The sequence below is a fragment of the Babylonia areolata genome, chromosome 24, assembly GCF_041734735.1.
Source record: "Babylonia areolata isolate BAREFJ2019XMU chromosome 24, ASM4173473v1, whole genome shotgun sequence".
Lineage (NCBI taxonomy): Eukaryota > Metazoa > Mollusca > Gastropoda > Neogastropoda > Buccinidae > Babylonia > Babylonia areolata.
This window is the reverse complement of record NC_134899.1, coordinates 27,546,621-27,566,620: the sequence shown is the minus strand read 5'-3', so window position 1 is coordinate 27,566,620 and position 20,000 is coordinate 27,546,621. Positions and strand designations below refer to the sequence as shown.

The 20,000-nt window shown below is 41.3% G+C and overlaps 1 protein-coding gene across 1 annotated transcript in view; it reads left to right on the top strand.

The window, feature by feature from the left end:
* Positions 1-1,995, top strand: part of LOC143298973 (protocadherin-9-like) — a 95,424-nt gene extending 93,429 nt beyond the window's left edge. The window contains exon 5 of the mRNA XM_076612028.1: positions 1,725-1,995. Within this exon, the coding sequence (XP_076468143.1) occupies positions 1,725-1,799 (75 nt within the window). The 3' untranslated portion in view covers positions 1,800-1,995. The remainder of the gene's footprint in view (positions 1-1,724) is intronic.
* Positions 1,996-20,000: the final 18,005 nt, after the last annotated feature.

The following is a 20,000-nucleotide window of genomic DNA, read 5'->3' as shown; positions in this document are numbered from 1 at the left end:
TATATATATATATATATATATATATATATATATATATATATATATATATATATGTGTGTGTGTGTGTGTGTGTGTGTGTGTGTGTGTGTGTGTGTATACATATATAGTTTTCTTACAATATCTATCTATCTTTCTATCTATCTATGTATCTATCTGTGTATGTGTGTATATGTGTGTGTGTGTGTGTGTGTGTGTGTGTGTGTGTGTAATCAGGAGAGCCGAGGAGCGGTATAAGAAGACTGATGGAAGAAGAGGGGATAGGATGGTGGGATGCTGGTAGCCAGCAGTTGGCGAAGAAACGTAGACCATTAAAAAAAAAAAAAAAAAAAAAAAAAAAAAATTCAGAAATGTCAGTCACCTCCCAACACGCGACGCCCCCCCCACTCCCCTCCCTCCTCCCCCCCCCCTCACAACCCTCCCCCAACCCTCATCCAACCCTGCACCCCCCCCCCCGCCCTCCTTTCAGTTAGCCTAATAACCCTGGTGTCTCATCTTCTTGCCTCCCCCCCTCACCCCCCACTCAGACTTCCTCCCCACACTTGCTACAAATTCCCTCCTGGGGGAGTTTAACATCCGTACCAGTAATGACGTTGAGAAAGAGGTGTCATGTGACGACTGATTAAAGCGCACGTTTCTCTCCAATTATCTTTCTTCCTTTGTATCTTTCTTTGCTTCCTTTTCTTTCATTCCCTTCTTCTTTCCTTTTATTCCTTCCTTCCCTTCTTTCTTCCTTCCTCCCTTCCCTTTCTGTCTCTCTTTCTTTCTTTCTTCCTTTCTTGTTTTGTTTTCCCGTCTTTTCTGTCATTATGAAAAAAAAAAATCATTTTCTCTCCCCCCCCCCCCCCCGCCCCCGCCCTCCCCCCCCGCCCCCACCACCCCGCCTGCACTGTTCTTTCCATTTTCGTTTTCTCTTTTTATTTCTTTTGCTGAAAACAAAACAAAACAAAAATTAAAAAAAAAACCAAAAAACCAAACAAACAAAAAAACAAAACCATCATCATCAACAATAACAACAACCAAACAAACAACCGCCAACCCCCCAAAAAAACAACAACAAAAAAACCCCAACAAAACAAAACAAAACAAAACAAAAAACAAAAAAACAAAAAACAAACAACAACAACAAAAAACAAAAAAAACAAACAAAAAACAACCCCAAACAAAAACAAACAACAACAACAACAACAAAAACAACAACAACCAACCAACCAACAAACAAACAAAAAAACCACACACACAAAACAAACGTGTTGTTACGTTCTCTCCTTTGTCTTGTTGTTTGAACTCATTTCAGTTTTTCTTACTTTCGATTGCATTTTCTTTATTTTCCCCTTTTCAATACAGTTGTTTGGAACGGGGTGGGGGTATGTGAATTTGTGTGTACACAGGAAAGCAGCAAGCAATAATCTTCGAGTGTGTGTGTTTGTGTGTGTGCGCGCGCGCTCACGTATGTGCAAGTAAGTGTCTGTGTGGGTGGGTGGGTGGGTACGCGCGCGCACGCACGTGTGTGTATGTGAGAGAGAGTGGGAGGGTGAGCGCGCTTGCTTGTGTAAGTGTGTGCCCACACATGCGTGAATGTGTTAGTGTATGGGAAGATACTGAAAAACTGACAATGATCATCTTCATAAATGATTATAGTCAGCATCATAATCATCATCATCATCATCATCATCACAATCTTCGCCATAATTATTTATCATAAGAAAACCTCTTCTTACTTTCAGGTCAATCTTCGGATGCAGCAGCAAAAACAGCAGCAGCAGCAGCAGCAGCAGCAGCAGCATCAGGATGAAAAATAACCCGTCAACGACTGTCATCACAAACGCGCACTACTGGTCTTCTACTGGTCTTCTTTCTGTGTCATGTACAGCAATGTCCTCGATGTGAAACTGGGGGAGATCTTCAGCCAGTCCACTGCTTGTGTTTCTCAGTCTCTCTTTTTTTTTTTTTTCCTTCTGTGAAGTGGACCTCTGTAACTGACTAAAACATACACACACACAAAAACAACGTCTTCGTCACACTGTGAGGCTTTGTGGTGATGAGCGTGTGTACACACACACACACACACACACACACACATACACAAACACACACACACACACACACACATTGGCGTGGGGTGATGAAGGAGGATGTTCCAGCCTTGCTCAACACGTGTTTCATCGGTCGGCATGTTGTATGTGCTTTGTCAGCACTTGGGGCTTCAAAGTTCTTTCAGTGGTGGCACTTGTTCGTTCTCTCTTTTTTCCCCCCTCTTTTTTCCTCCCACCAGCTCCCCACCCTCCACCCCTTCTCGGAACACACACACATAGTCTATACTTTTTTTTTGTGGTTAATTCGTGGTGAACTGTTGACCATCGCTTCTTCCCGAATATCGTTTCTTCTGTTAGAAGAGACGGTGAACCCAGATCATGGCAAACCGAACACCACCTCATGAAAGACAAACTAACTATATTAGAGATTTGTGTTTTCTTTACTTTATCGAAAAATTGCTCGGATATATTTGCCCACGCTCGTTGATACAGCTCCCAGAATCATTCGCTTTAGTCCTTTAGGTCGCCAGTTTCCTATCGACTCATGTTGATTGGCAGGGCAAATGATTACAAACAGCATGGACTGAACTACGTCTCGTCTAGAGATAACGTGTGTGTGTGTGTGTGTGTGTGTGAGAGAGAGAGAGAGAGAGAGAGAGAGAGAGAGAGAGAGAGAGTTGTGTCCAGTGGTTACTGTTCCCCATCTTCTACGGACGCGGTCTCTGTGACGTCAGGTGTGTGACGCCTAGCCTGTCGAGCTCGGATGTCATCATCATTTGAATAGATTATGTGTGGATATATCGTCAACGTCTTATATTTGTGTTCACCGTCAGCCATTGATTCTTGTCCGGAATTGACGAGAATGTGTGTTGAGTTATTGATTTTTTTTTTCTTTAAAGGCGAGAAGCTTGTATCCTTCCTGAGATGAAGTGCGTTTTGTAGGAAGTTTGCTTTCAGGTGTATGATACAGTGAGATCCCAGTGCATTTTGTTATGGAACATATTTGTACACAAATATTTGATTTTTTTTGTGTGTGTGTAACGTATCGCATTGCTAATCTTCATGTTGAACAGATATGTTTTTTTTTGTGTGTGTTTACTTTTGCCGTCAAGTTAGTGATGTTGAAAATTTAAAACATCGCAGTTTTGTGCATGTGTTGATTTAAACGGATTCCATCTGTAACAGATCAAAATTGGATTCTTGATCCATGTCATACCATGTGCTAAACAGAACAGGGATTTTCACACCTGCAGCTATGCCTTCCCTAGGTAGCCACATGTGGCTTCGGGATTATGACTGCTTATTAGGAATTATTTTGTCTTTCGTATTTACACATTATTTTTTCGCGACTTTGAACATTCACCGGTTTCATAACAGTTAAGCACGTTCTCAAGAGTTTGGTCGATATGCTGTGTTTGGATTTTGTCATATTGAATTTCCCCAAAACAGACCTTAATTAAGCTGTACCCAGTCCCCTGTTGGCCATTTATTTCAGATTTTATACGTTGATGATTCATTTCTTAGCCATTTATTTTACCCGAAAAAAAAACATTCTTTACAATTTCATGTGAAAAATGCACGCTGATTGATCGATGCTATTTATTCAAACCGGGCTCCTTAAAATACAAAAAGACTTAAACTCTGAAAGTACCATAAACACCAGTCTTGTATCGCATCTTCTATCGCCTTTTTTTTCTTCTTCTTCATTCTGTCTTGAACGATCGACAGCCAGAGCAACAGCATACCATTTTGTTAGGATGTCTTTCATTGTATCAATACGCTAATTGCATTTCACGTCGTCAAACTTTTTTTTTTTTAATTTTCATCATCTCTCTCTCTCTCTCTCTCTCTCTCTCTCTCTCTCTCTCTCTCTCTCTCTCTCTCTCAGCTTCTCCAAGTCAATACGGTAATACTATGGTGGCATCGTGTCCCAGTGGGTGGAACTGATCCAAGAAAGAGCAAGTATACTGGGCCAAAAATGACCAATCCAAGGCAACACAACTGCATACTATACTGAGTCTTGCAACTTTTTTTTTGTTTTGTTTTGTTTTTGTTTTTAATTGATGTATTTTGCATTTGTTTTATCTTTTTTTCTTCTTCTTTTTTTTTTATTACACGATTGTGATCGCAGGACCACCGCCCGCTACTCTGATCTGCAAGAGTAACTGTGCATCCTAGACTACCCTCTCCATCTTCTGTCAGTTACATTGCCAATGCCTCAGGGGTCGTTGTACTGTGTGTGTGTCCTTGGGATGGAAACAAACAACAAAAAACGATGCTGGATATCTCAAACAGAAACTCGAAACTCTCGGACGCCTTCACATAAAGAAAAGAAATAAAACGGCGCAGAAAAAAACAACAACAACAACACACACAAGCAAACAAACAAAAAGCATGGCAAAGAAACATTTGGACTGTTTGTTGAATGCTTAGGACTGAACAGTTGGTAAGAGGAATTTCAAGAAACAAAACAAAACAACTGAAACCTCAAAAAGGCAGAAACGTAATGTCTTGTGGCAAAACAATTAATGAGACGTTAGTGTCCAGGTGGTTTTGTTTATTTTTCAGTTTTTGTTTATCGTGTGTGTGTGTGTGTGTGTGTGTGTGTGTGTGTGTGTGTTTGGTATTTTTTCCGTTTTGGGTTTGTTTTTTTTTTCATCATTCTACGTTCAGGATTGCTAAAAGGATCTCAGCTACCCCGACTAATACGTGGAACAGCTTGAAGGCTGGGAGAGCCAATGACTTTCTGGGCCACCTTGCTGCCTGCATGAACACCTTCCCTCCACAGGGCAGCGGCATGAGTCCATCGCAATCACACTGACGTCTTCTTTTCATCCCGCGCATGTGCAAACGGACGACACAGGCGCAGGTTCCGGTGTTGGTCCTGGCAGTGTGTGTGTGTGAGTGACGAGGAGGCCAGCACTCGGAGTTCCACTTGGAGGCGGAGTGAGAGGGACTCGCTTGTTGATGGTAGGGTGTGTGTGTGTGTGTGTGTGTGTGTGTGTGTGTGGTTTTCGTTAATATTATTACTGTTGATACATGTTATTTGTGTTATGAACCCCCATGTCATTAGGGACAGGCAGACAGAGAGAGAGAGAGGCAGAGAGAGAGAGAGTTGTGTGTGTGTGTGTGTGTGTGTGTGTGTGTGTGTGTGTGTGCACGCGCGTGTGGGTGGGTGCGTGCGTGCGCGCGCGCGCGTGTGTGTGTGTGTGTGTGTGACAGAGAAAGAGGCAGAGTGAGACAGATAGATAGATAGATAGATAGAGAGAGAGAGAGAGAGAGAGAGAGAGAGAGAGAGAGTATGTGTGTTTGTGTGTGCGTGTATGTGTGCGTGTATTTGTGTGTGTGTGTGTGTGTGTGTGTGTGTGTGCACGTGCGCGCGCGTGCGCGCGTGTGTGTGTGTGTGTTGAGTATGTGTGTGCGCATGTGTGTGTGTGTGTGTGTGTGTGTGTGTGTGTGTGTGTGTGTGTGAAGAAAGAGAGCACCGCGCTAAGAGTTTCTTGCGCAAGATTTCGTGCTTTATAGCAATCAATCACGATCACGAATATTATGGCGATAATAATGATGATGGCGAAGATGAGGATGGCAATAGTGATGTGATGATAAAGGTGGGGATGGTGAAGATGATGACGATGACGGTGACGATGATGGTGATAATGACGATGGGGATGGTGATGATTAATATTATCATTCTCTTCAGGTTACGTTCAAGGTTGGAGGAGGATTCCACCACTACCACCACTACCAACTCCACCAGCCTCCGCCACCACCACCACCACCACCACCACCCAGACCCCATGTGTCGACTTAACGGCTACCGTCACCCCCAACACTACTACTCTTCCTCCCGCCCTTCCTTCTCCTCCCTACCCTCTGTCTCTCACCCGCCCTCACCCCACCCGGCCGTCCCCCTTACACAGCATGCACAAATTTCTCTCTTGTTTTGATTACGGGATTTTGTTATTTTTGTTCGGATTTTTTTGTGTGTGTTTGTTTATTTGTTTTCGGATTTTAATCGAGATTTTGTGTGTGTGTGTGTGTGTGTGTGTGTGTGTGTGTGTGTGTGTGTGTGTGTGTGTGTGTGTGTGTGTGTGTGTGTGTGTGTGTCTGTGTGTGTTTGATTGTTTGTTTTCGGATTTTCATCGATTCTCTTGTCTGTGGTCCACTTCCAGTAACTTTCAACGCGCAGACGTTTGGATGGAAGGACAGAATGGTTTCGTTGTTGTTGATTTGCTGTTTAGTTCGTTGTGCTGTAACTGTGACTCACCTTTACTGACTGTTTGGCGTGGTGTTTTTTTTTTGGTGTGATGTAATGTGGTGGTGATGGTGTGTGTGTGTGTGTGTGTGTGTGTGTGTGTGTGTGTGTGTGTATTTCTGGGTAAGTAATGTTCAACGACGAATTATATATACTGGATTGACAATGATCTTAATCTTTAAAAATTCATTTTTTTAATAATTGGACGAAATATTCACTGTTGGTTTGCATATATATATATATATATATATATATATATATATATATGTGTGTGTGTGTGTGTGTGTGTGTGTGTGTGTGTGTGTGCACTGCAAATATTAACACACGCGCATACAAAAATATTTTTTTGTAAACATATATTCTTTTTTTTATATATATAAAATTATATTTCCTGTTTCCACGATATAAGCGTATCAAATAGAGATTGATGAACTCCTGTGCTCATTCATTTGGATTATTACTTGGACGAATGTGCTCACTCTATGGAAGACAATGTGATTGTACGTTTACTGTCCTGTTGAAAACTCCCTTTTGTTTTCAAACAATGCTAACTTCTATACACATTGAAATGCTGTCGCAATATTGTGTTCCAGTATTTTTGTTTATTTGTTTGTCTTGGTTTTTTGAGGGGTTCAAGCACTCGTGATAGTTTTAATGATATATTATCAAAAATCAACAATGTGAAGATAGCAAAAGATTGAAAGTGTAGAACTTGAAGCACATATTTTGTTATCGTTAACGTAAAGCTCAAGACGAGTTTGTATCTTGACGTCTAGTGCAATATATTTCACGTGAAAAATAAGTCAAGCAAACCATAAAAAAACACACCTGTCGCCCTCTGATATTTTGTATTATTTTTATTTCTTATTCATTCCGAAAGAGCTAAGATTCAACGTCGATATGATATTATTTTAACATGCAGTAACGTTTTTATTCTTTCTTGATTATAGTTCACACAAATGTTTCTGACAGATAAATCTTCTTCTTTGCAAAGTGCAAATGGGAAGGAAAGGGTGATAGAAGATGAGGAAATAAACTATGTCTAAATACGTCCATGTATTCGTTTAATCGTTTATGTTATCATAACTATTTTTTTCTAGCCTTTACTATTTCGTAATATTATGTCGCCTGCTGGTATTATTACTCGTGCTGACAGCCTTTTTGTTATCAAGAATCTATGCCATAAGAGGCATTATTTTGAAGAAAAAAATCAACCTTTGAGAGACTCGATAGAAGAAAAGAAAAACGTATAATGTAGTTTTTCTTCAGCAAGAGGAAGATAGCTGGGTTGAAAGGATGGGTGTCAGCATACATCAGACTGATCCCTTATTTTTGAATCTATCCTCTGCACCCTCACCCTCACCCTCACCCTCACCCTTATCCACTGCTCTCTGTATGTCTCTCTGTCTCTCCATCTCTGTCTCTGTCTCTCTCTCTCTCTCCCTTCCCTCTCTCTCTCTGTCTCATATTCTAATCATTCAAACAAGATGTAAACCTGCGTCACCTATGCCTGTCATGTTTTTTTTTGCTGTGCTCTGAGCGTATGGCTGATGCTGAACGGTCGACCGAATACAAAAGCTAGGAACGGGTAGACAGACAGAGACAAGAGGTTTACGTGTCATAGTGGTATCAGTGTCCCCCCGCTTCATCGGTACCTTCCGTCTTCCAGCCCCCAGACCTGACCAAGTCAGGTACAACGGGTTTGGGGATGTTGCATTGGATTGGATCGCGTTACATTGGATTGGATTTGGATTGTTTCCGATTGGATTGAGTTGGAATAGATTGGATTGGATTGGATTGCTCCGTTCTCGACTGTGCTGTAGTAGAGTATAGCATCGCAACACCAGAAATGTCCGATTGTGTTATGTTGTGTCAAAAAGACACCTCTTCATGCTCACTCCGCCATGATAAAATCAACCACATCAGCATCGCGCAGTGTCACATTGTATCCACAGCAATGCGTACTTTTTTTGTTTTGTTTTTTTGTTTTTGTTTGTTTCGTTCTGAAAATATCGAGGTAGAAGATCGATGCTTTTTTTCTTTTCTTTTTTCTTACAGACTTAGCAACCCAGGACAGTCAGTTAATCGCACATAAAGCCTTGCACTCACCGCTCCAACCACTCCGACTCAGAACGAGGAAGGAATGGCCTGTTACTCTCCTGTGTCGTGGATGTGCTGTGTCGTGATGCTGCAAGTTACAGATCATTAAAAGGTCCGTCGCCATTTCCCCTCCATTCGGGCAGCGACTTATTCCCGTTCACAGTAAGGCGTTATTCCCGGCACAGTAAGGCGGGGCCCAGTCCTTCCCTTCCGCGTTGTTAACCTCCCTTCCCCTAACTGAAGTCAGATACCCATCCAGATACATCTGGGTGGAGTGGAGTGGGGAAAATCGGAGTAAAGATCCCTCTCCATGGACGCAACACCATGCCGAAACCGAGCCTCGAACTCCGATCGCTGGTGAACCCTGGATCAGAAGTCCACCACTGCCCAACCGATTCAGCTGCAGCGCCCCGTCTCGTTCGAAAGACCATAGATAGCGGCTCAACAGCTATCTGTCTCGAAGAGGAGAGGGATCAATTTTCTTTTTGTCCGTGCTCGTGTTGGGTTCGAACCTTACGTCATTGGTTTGAAGTAGGCGAGAGATCAAAACCACCTTGATCGCATTTCCGTTGTAAGAGATAATTATCTCCACACCTCCATCCCCAGGGCTGATTTTCTATCCCGAAACGAACACCTGCTTTGTTGGTTTTTGTTTCCGTATTTCGGTTGGAGCACTTACGTTAAGCTAAATTGTTTGCATGTTTCTAAGAAGCACGTTCTAGTTATGAGTTTTCAAACTGGTGTAGAATGAAGAATTTGCTGGTTTTGTGTGTTTTGTTGTTGTTGTTGTTGATGTTGTTGTCACTACTTATTCAAGAAGAATGAAGCACCGGCAAGACTGTTGACCCAACCCTTCCAACCCACTGCAAACACCCCCCGTCTGACTCCGTACGCCTCCATCATGTCTTCGCCTCTCTTTTTCTCTCTCTGTGTCTGTCGCTCCATCTTTCTCGTCTGTCTGTCTCTATGCCTCTGTCTCATGCGGGGGACAAGATCTCAAAATTAATGAAATATCCGAGGAGGAGTAGGCCGATATCCGTCTCTCCCAGTTTTGTCCACCCACACATGTTCATGGCCGTTTCCTGTGCTTTTCTGCTTGAACAAAAACCTGTGACGGATCAGGAAACCTTACTGGCCGTCGCCTGAAACTTATCTCATCACACGCGTATTTGAGAGCCCTTTCGGTTCTTTTGACTAACTAACTATGGCTTTCTGACAGACATGCCAATGAAGACATATGATCAACCAGTGCTGTAACCCATATACCTTCTCACCCTTTCTCACCACCCTTTAATAGTCATTAATGTCTCAGCGTTTGTTTGTTTGTTTGTGTTACAGCACAGGTTGGAAACGCATGAACTACACTGCTGTCTATTATCAGAAAGAAAATAACACTTAAAAAAAACCAACAACAACAGACACACAGATACATAACCATAAAGAGAACACGTAAAGTCATTTTAGCTGATTCGGAACATAAGCGGAAGTTTTTAATTCGCGAATTTGGCATTCTTGTGTGGCATATTTATTTCCTTTTTTATATAATAATTTTCAACACAGAATGAAGGTTTTCTGCCTCTTACTTTGTCTCTGTTTTTTTTTTTTCGTTTTTTTTCTTTTTCTCTCTTTTATTTCCTTCAGCAAGCCAACATTTATGAACCTGCACAAACTTGACGTCAGATTGATCGTTTTTATAACGCACTAAATAATAATTATGAGTTATTTCAATGACTCAGGACGAAAGTAACTTTTTTTTTCTGATACTCTTGGATTTAACACACTCATTACGTTTGCTTTGATTCACAGGAATGAGACGGGACGAGAGTGGTTGAGTGGGTTGGGGGCGTCTGTGCTTTGATTTGTTGACCTTTTTTTTCCCTTGCAGCGTTAAGGAGGAAAGTAGTGAAAACGTATTACAATATGCTTTAATTTTTACTTCTTTTTTTTGGGGGGGGGGGGGGGGGGGGGGATTTTTTCTACTCTCTCTATCTCTCTTTCACACACTGTCTGTCTCTCTCTAACACACACACACACACACACACACACACACACACACACAAGCGCTAGAGAGAGAGAGAGAGAGAGAGAGAGTGTGTGTGTGTGTATGTGTGCGTGTCTTTTCACAAAGGTTCAAATCCTGCTGCACTTAATTTTTTTTATTTTATTTTACAATTTTACTTCCCCTACCTTCCTCGCATTGTTTCACATTGATCACACAAAATTGCTCACAGACTGGTAGAAGTAAAGCTGACAAAGACAATGCGTTGAATTTACCATCTATGTGTGTGTGCCTGTGTATGTGATTAAGTGCAAAAACAGCATAGACATATTGCACGAGATGACGGATACAATAATGATATGATGATTTACTTCCGATAGGACTGATGCTGTTATATATTTATATTAATGTAAATTAATGTATTATAGTTATTGCTACAACACATCGAAAATTAAACGATTATGCACTCATTGATATTTGTACTGGACACCCAAACACACAGACACACACACACACACACAGACGCACGCACACAACACAAACACACACTCACAGACACACACACACTTACACAGACACACACACACTCACGCACGCACGCACGCACACATACAGACATACACACACACACACACACACACACACACACACACACACACACACACACACACACAGAGACACAGACACGAGCACACACACACACACACACACACACACTCACACTCACACACACACACAACACACACACACACACTCACACACACAACACACACACATAACACACACACACACACACACACACACACACACACACACACTCACACACACACACACACACACACACACACACACACACACACACACACACACACACACACACACACACACACACACACACCACTTGTTGGGCACAGAACCACAGCCAGAAAACAGGGGGAAAAACAAAACAACAACCCAAAAAACTGAAAGTGGCACTATCATCATACAGCAAGAACGGTGTGAACTGTAAGTAAAACCGATGAGTGTAGGGAACAAAGAAAGTGGACATGCAAGAGGGAACAGAAGACAGGTGTGTTTTGAAAACGGGGCAAAGAACACCAAACGACACTCCAGAGGGCTCAACCACTCACTTTACGACTAGGACGGCAGGAAGTTTTGGGTTTAGAAGCGACCGATATGGTACTATACAACCAAATAATTCAGCTTTCATTTTGACCATGCGGATGAAATTGTGTTTTCAAAGCTTTGTGTCACATCAAAAAGTCGTGAAAACTTGCTTGCTTTTTTGTTTTGTTTTTGTTTTTTGTTTTGTTTGTTTGTTTGTGTTTTTCTTCTTCCTCTCTTCCCCCCCCCCCCTCCCTCTCTCTCTCTCCTTTTCAATAACAATTGACTGATTGATATGGATACTTATGTCATGGTTTGATTACAATGGTGGGTTGTGTGGGCTCGGAGACAGTTCAGAATTTCACTTTCAGCTGCTGTTATAATGCCTTTTGGTGAGCACTCTTCTCAAAATGCGATGCTAAACACTGCCTGCTTACATAATTATTGTCCGCTTCACCATCCTTCACGTGAGACCATGAAACACAGACAGGGTCAGATAACTAGAATGGACGATCTCTGCACGGAGAACAGAGACAATGACAGTGCTACCGTGGTGTAGGCGGGGGTAGGGAGGGGGGTGGGGGTTGGAGTCAAGAGGAAATCGCGATGCAGAGCATTCCAGTTCGTGGTTCAACTTAGCGTCTCTTTTTCACTGATGGTGATGAACGAGAACTCTGATCCTCGTATAAGCTCTCTCTCTCTCTCTCTCTCTCTCTCTCTCTCTCTCTCTCTCTGTGTTGTCTTCAGTTTAACGTCTTTCCACTTGAAGTGATATTAGACGGGGGAAAAAAAAAACCAAAAAAAAAATCGTGGGGGTAGGGGCTGTGAGAGGGGGAGGGGTAAAAGTGTGTGTATGTGTGGAGGGTGAATAGGGAGAGACAACGCTAGGAAAAATGGAAACGTTATAAACGCCAACATCAAACAAATATAACATCTATAACAAATGTCCTATAGGACTATGCAGCAAACCTTCTGCAATAACAAATAACATATTGGAATTGTTAATAACACATTCAAAAGAACTTTTGGTGAAGTCTGGCAAAAAACATTTTAGATTCTGACATTTTAGATTCTCTCTGTGTGTGTGTCTGTGTGTGTGTGTGTGTGTGTGTGTGTGTGTGTGTGTGTGTGTGTGTGTGTGTGTGTGTGCGCGTGCGCTGTCTCTGTCTCTCTCTGTCTCTCTCTTTGTCTCTCCCTCTCTCTCTTTTTCCCGCCCCCTCTTTTTTTTCTCAATTACGTGTTATTCCTCAGTTTCTTGAGCATGCTGTTCATATCAGTTTCTTGAGCATGCTGTTCATAACAATTCTGTCTGTAGAGGATAACTGCGACGTCAGTAATGCAGGAATGATATGAATATTGCTCACACTGATATTGTGTGAATATCATTCAAGGCACTTAGTTCTGTTACTCCATGTGAATCACGAGTATAATGGCTTATTGACTGAATAAATGAAGTATCTTTTGCTCTCTTTGGAATAGGTTTTTTTTCCCCCGAACCCATGCCAATAGCGCCCCAAATCGAATATTTTAATAGAAATACCCCACGGTAACATATTTTTAGACGTCTAGTCTTCCTTGTTTTTCGAGAGGTAAGACTTGAGCATCAGTATGTTTTAATTGGATCTGTATGCACTGCAACTCCGAGGCCTACTTTAATTACTTAGCTATCTGTCTTCTGTAGCTTCTTCAAGAGAACTTGTCGCAGAGCAATATATTTCTTGTCGGCATCACCGTCTTGATCTCATCAATGTGAACAACAGAGGTAAATGGTTGTTGTAGCTTGACACCAACGTTGTTTGACGATAATTTTCAGATTATTTGATTTTTTTCCGTGTTGATTACCCATGTCATGTGTATTTTCCAGTTGAAGATTCGTGTGAAAACACTGACGTAAATGTAACTGTTTATTCGCGTAAACATGTGTCATCAAGGCACAAAGAGGTTAGTGCATTGGAACTGTGTCTACACGGTATTTGCTTGTGTTTCTTCTTCTGATGAGTCCACTCCATTCAATTCCACGTTCGTAAAAAGCTTGTTCGATTTGCTTCGGAATAGCTTCTGAACATGTAAAACTCTTGTATCCTTTATTCAAATGCCATGCTTGTCCGTGCTGACGTGTTTGTACAATTCCTACCCGGCTTCATTTTAAACGCCATAGAATCGTAACCTGAAGTGCCATGAATTCTTCATTGCTTGCACACGAGTGAGACTGGTATTATTGTGTTGAAGGTACCAACTTAACGGAAAAAAAGTTAATTGATACTCGGCAAACATTGTACCACCTCTAAAGCACGTCTTCAAACATAATTATACTTTAAAACACTCATCCACTCCTCTAGATGCATACATGTAGGCTGACAGGAAGGAAAGAAAAATCAAAGAATGAGTAAGATTTTTAGTCTGCTTTAAAAAAAATATCAGCAAAGACGAAAACAAAACCAAAACAACAACAACAGCAACAAAAAAACACAGAAAAAAAACACACAAACGAAACAAAACAAACAAAAAAACAATCCCAAGAACAACAAATACATGTTTTTGTGGGGTTTTTTTTTTTTTTCCTTTTCCGTTGTCGACCATTTGATCGACCGAAGCAAAAAAAAAAAACAAAAAAAACAACCAAAAAAAACCCAAACAAACCCAAAACAAAACAAAAAAACAAAAAACAAAAACGGAATAAAAACCATAATATTATGGTAGGGGATGACATAGGTTTTGTTGTTGTTGGGTTTTTTTTGTTTTGTCTTTTTGTTTTTGTTTTTTTTTGTTCTTGATTTGTATAATGTACGAGCGTTGCTGTTTCAAGACATTTCATAACATTTCGCCCAACCCTTTCACTCAATCCTGTATTATTCTGCTGGCCGCAACATGTTCGTGCCTGGCCGGTGACGGAAGCATACATCACCCATTATATTCAACGTCAACATGTCGGTTTTTTAATTTAATTAAAAAAAAAAAAAATTCTTTTTTTTTTCTAATAATCTAAAAATGCATTTCTTGTGGGTGGTACCACCGGTAACGTTTTGTAAAGTGGCACATAATTAAGTTAAACAAAACAAAACAAAACAAAACAAAACTGTTTCAAATAATTCTTTACATGGACTGAACAGATTATGACACTTCTTTTCTTTTTTTAAATTTTTTATTCGAGGCCGTTAATTTCTCTCGTTTACCATTCTTCCAAAGAAGCTGACGGCCACAGTTTAACGTGGCACTTTGTGTGTGTGGGTGTGGGTGTGGGTGTGCGCGCGCGCGCAGTCAATACATCGCTCAAACCCACCCACCATTTCATATTCCCCCTCAACCAGTCCCTATTCTCATCATCAAACCCGTTTTCTTTCATAATGGTGCATAACGAGTCTGTCTAATATTGATTTATTATTTAATTAATTAATTAATTAATTAATTAATCTTTTTGTTCATAGAGATTCGCCTACTCTGCCGTCGTTAGGATCGTCTCTTCATCTGCTTGATAATGGTGATTCACGAGTGAATTCAGTTCACGGATACAGCAATTTTTGACAGTTTCCTTCTCTTTTCATATCGTTTATGATTTCTACGCTTCAGGTCCGGTCAGTCTGTTTTGGAGATAATCAAATTGTGTTCGTGTGCGTTCGAGAGAGAGAGAGAGAGAGAGAGTGTTTCGCAGCCAACTTCACTTCTCAAAGGTAAATAGCACATTATGTGTTTCATTTACAGTATATTTCAGAGGGACACACAGTTGGCAAGGACGCGACCAGCTGGAAAACAACAACAACAAATAGTGTACGTGGTGTGTGTGTGTGTGTGTGTGTGTGTGTGTGTGTGTGTGTGTGTGTGTGTGTGTGTGTGTGTGTGTGTGTGTGTGTGTGTGTGTGTGTGTGTGTGTGTGTGTGTGTGTGTGCCTGGTCATGTATGACTTTTTTTTTCTTTTCTTTTTTTTTTAAGGAGGTTTTCTTGGAATCATTAATGTCGCGTGCTCTTCTTTCCAACGAGGCACAGCTCGCAACAACAGATTCCTCATCGAATCAGCTAATTCCCTTGATCCTCCTTGTCTGTTATTAATGCGTCGCAATGGAGTTTTCATCTCATACCGACTGAACGAGCAAGTTCCACTTGAAGCTACAATGTAGCCGTCAGGTTGTTTAGAGAAAACAAGTGGAGACCTTCCGAACATGTTCGTTTTTATTCATACATTTATTATCGTGTTTGTTACATGATTCAGTTTAATTGAAAAAACAGAAATAAGCTCCGGTTTATAAAGTATCCCCATCCCTCCCCCCCCCCCCCCGCCCCCCCTCCCCCCTCCCCCATCTCTCTCTGGTTTTATTATGACGACTTCCTTTTGTACCCTATATCCCTTGATTTTCAACAACATTCACACACGTTTCGCTTTCCTGCAAAATTCACACGGATACCATGCAGCCGACCTCTAGTCGATACCAATGCTTTGTTTATGGCAAGGATGTTATTGTTAAAAAAAAGAAAAGAAAAAGTTTTTGCTTCAATTGTTACTGTGATTGATTTCATGTCTGATTCATGTATAGCACGGGCTGGTGTTTGAAAATCTCTCAAAAACCAGGACTTGTTGTTCCGTTTAATCTTGTTGTTTAGATCAGATTTTTATTTTGTTTACATCTATTTACAGTCGTGCACACCATTGGGCACCACACACACACACACACACACACACACACACACACACACACACACACACACACACACACACTTTTTCAAATTCATTAATTAATCAATTTATTTGTGGTTCGGTTCATCAAATGGTTTCTGTATTTACTTATTTATTTTGTTTCTAATCAGTGTCTTGAATTTCAGCCTACAACAGCCCAAACGAATTTGAAGTTATTGCTGCTTGTATTGATGGCATGATAATGAACGGCGTTGTGTGTGGGGGTGGGAAGGTGGGGGAGGGGGTGGGGGGGGGGGAGGCAGGTGAGGGGGCGGGGGGGGGGGGGGGGGGGGGGGGGCAGCGGACTAGAGATCTATCCATATTATTACAAAACACAATGTCACTGCGCGTTCAGCAAGCGTGGAGGCATTGAAAAGGGACCGGACACCCTCGTATTTTTCTTCTTTTTTTTTTTTTTGCCTATCCTGTTCGACAGTTGAAAATGACTCCAAATTTCTTGTCGCCCGTGCATCCTTCTGCACTGCCACCCCCTACCCCCCAACACCTACATTACTGGCACCACTCGTCTCAGTCTTTCGCCGATAACAAAAGCAAAGAAAGGAAGGAGGGAGAGAGTAAGGGGAGGGGGGGGGGATGTAACAGAAGAGAGAAAGGGTGCAGAGAATGGCTGGATAGTTTGACCTCTCCACCCCCCAACTCCCCCCTCCCCCCCCCTCCCCGACCACCCCACACAACTTTTTTTTTTGTTTTTTTGTTTCAGCCACAACAAAGTAAGAAAGGAAGAAAGTGATTGTTGGCTCACAAAGGAAAGGATGCACCATTCCTCTCAGTCTTTCCCTGATAACAAACGCAAAGAAAAGAAGGAGGGGGGTGCGGTGCGGGGGGAGGGGCGGGTACGGGGGGTGGGGGGTGGGGGAGGAGGGGGTAACAAAAGAGAGAAAGGGTGCAGGGAATGGTGGCTGGATAGTATAACCCTCATCACCCCCCCCCCCACCACCACCACCACCCCCACCACCCCCAACCACCCGGTTTGTTTCAGCCACAACAAAGTCAGAAAGGAAGAAAATTTTGGCGCACAAAGGAAAATCTTCATTTTATCTTTTTATTGTACCAGGTAACCGATATAAACTTAAGTATTATTGTTTTGGGTTTTTTGTTTTTCTTTTTTTTTTTTTTACTTGAAAAGGAGGAATTTATCATTAAAAGTTGCTTTCCGTTTGCTGGTGTGTGTGTGTGTGTGTGTGTGTGTGTGTGTGTGTGTGTGTGTGTGTGTGTGTGTGAGAGAGAGAGAGAGAGAGAGAGAGAGAGAGAGAGAGCCCTCTGACAGGAGCAGACCACACTTTTGTTTCAAAATCAACTGTCCGTCCCCAACCCCTTTTCCCTCGGCAGTCTCTGGTTTGTCAACTGCTTGACGTTAGTGTTGGTGTTCCCCACAGTCTTTAGGAACGGATTTGCCCATCAAGATATCAAGGTAATTTAAAAGTATCTAACATTAAGTGATGTTTTTTGTTTTTTTGTTTTTTGCATTACGTGTGATTTCCTGGCGTTGCTCTTGAACACAAGGAAATCAATCAAAAGGTAGTTTGTTGCTGTTTTTTCTTCTTTTTGTTTTGTCTTTTTATGGCATATATGATTTATCATTTCACTTCATGTATTATTAGTTTCTTTTTTGTTTGTTTGTTTGGTTTTGGTTGTTTGTTTTTTTGTCTTTTTTTTGTTAGTCTTTTTTCTTTTCTTTTTTTACTAAATGCAATTTGCTTGTTGTTTTAAAATAAACTGTATTCGGAATTGATTTGTTTGTCTTTTCTTTATCTGTATTTGTTTTTTGTTCTTCATAAAATGAGCGTGAAAATTCTTCTTTTTTTTGTAATATTCAATATGGTTTGTTTGTCTTTTTAACAACAACAACAAAAAAAAATATTGGGATTTGATTTGTTTGTATTTTCTTTAACTGTATTTGTTGAGGAGGAATTTTGTTTTATGACCTGTCACACATTTCGGTGATTGAAGACATTTGTTTGATAAAAAGCGAGCGTAAAGATTCTTTGTTTTTGTAATACTGAATATTATTTGTTTGTCTTAAAAAGAAGCAAAAAAGAAGAATATCTGGAATTGATTTTTCTTTCCATTAACTGTATTTGGCATTGATGATACCGAGCGGGAGGATTCTTTTGTTCTCGTGTTCTATCAGATTCGTACTTTGATGTCTGGATCTGGATTCAGATGGACGCATCTACATGGCTTGGAAAGTAGGAAACAAATAAAAAAAAGCATGGCACAGATTGTTATGAAACCAGCACTATGATCGTTATTGTTATTGTTATTATTATCATTATTTTTACTACTATCGTTGTTATCATCATTATTAGTATTAGTATTATCATCGTTCGCTCTGTTTTTGGTCTATAAGTAGAAAGTGGATTTCATGCTTACTCTGTGTTTGGTCTAGAAACAAGAGTTTTTTTTTTGTTTTTTTTTTTGGTTTTGTTGTTGTTGTTTTTTTCTTTCCTTTTGTTGCTCCGTTTTAATGAATACAGTTGTTCGTGCTTGTTGATTTTTAATGGTTTTTGCTGTTGTTGTTGTTGTTGTTGTGTCATTGTTGCAGTGTTTAAGGACTTCCATCCTCCTGGCAGTGATTTTTCTTCGGTTTTCGCCACTGTTATTCATTCGGGTATCTATCTTGCGATGGCTCTTCAGGCCCGTCACACACACACACACACACACACACACACACACACACACACACACACACACACACACACACACACACACACACACACACACAGAGCAGTTTCGGTGTTGTTGTTTTTTTGCTAAGTGTTAAGACTTGTTCCTAACTCTACGGTAAATTCCGTATACTTAGGACCCATTCTTAATTATGAAATCTGAGCAAACTTAGCGCTGCAAAGATAGCCTCGTGAAACCCGTGCTCAACCCCCTACCCCTACTCCCCAAACTATGAGAAGCAGTTGATCCTGCTTTGTCTGGCCTTAGTCACATCGACCTATCCGGCTAGAAGAAGCATAAGCTGACACCGGCATAAATCCAGGATTACCTGAGGTACGCAACACCCCCCCCCCTCCTCCTCCCCCTCCCCCCTGACCCCCCCCCCCCCGTCACCCACAATCCTCAAGCCCTCCCACCTCCGACCTCCCACCACCACCACCACCACAGCAAGACGGCAGACCTTCGGGTACCTGTTTACAGGTGATCATACTGATACGATCACTCGAATTGCTGACACAGGTTCATAATGTCAAGTGACATATGCTCTTTAGACCCCGTCTCGTCTTAAAAAAAAAAAAAAAAGGCCTGGGACGAGATGATGCGTTTGTGGCTGCCTGCTTACACATACAAGTTGTAGATGATTGGTTTAACTCACTCAGTACGGCCAGTCCTCTCTTCTCCTCTACACAGACCCCTCGGATGTCCAGTGGGTGTCTGAATGACCCAACCTTTAGCTTCCGTCGTCAGAATTGTGGTATTATTTGTCAACATTCACCTCTTCAATATAAGAGCCTTCCACTTGCAATATTTTGATGGTGGTAACTGGGGTGAAACGCTGTTAACGTCGTCTCTTTCGCCGTTCGTATGGAGAGAGTTAAAGTGTCTGTTTTGAAGACACGGTTTAGAAGTGATACCTTTTCTGTTTAGTCTCAACGAACATCGTTTACAGTTGATACCTTCTAAAAATCGCTTCTCACCTTAGGTTTCCAAATTTGACACCATTTTTTTTTTTTTTTTTTTTTTAAATACTGATTTTGATTCATTGTGTCTTTCAAAGGAAATCGAAATGTTCCAAAATGTTAATTCATATCATGTTATGTGTACAGTGTCAATATACTTGTTTCTCTCTTTTTTCTGTCCACCCCCTTGCCCTCC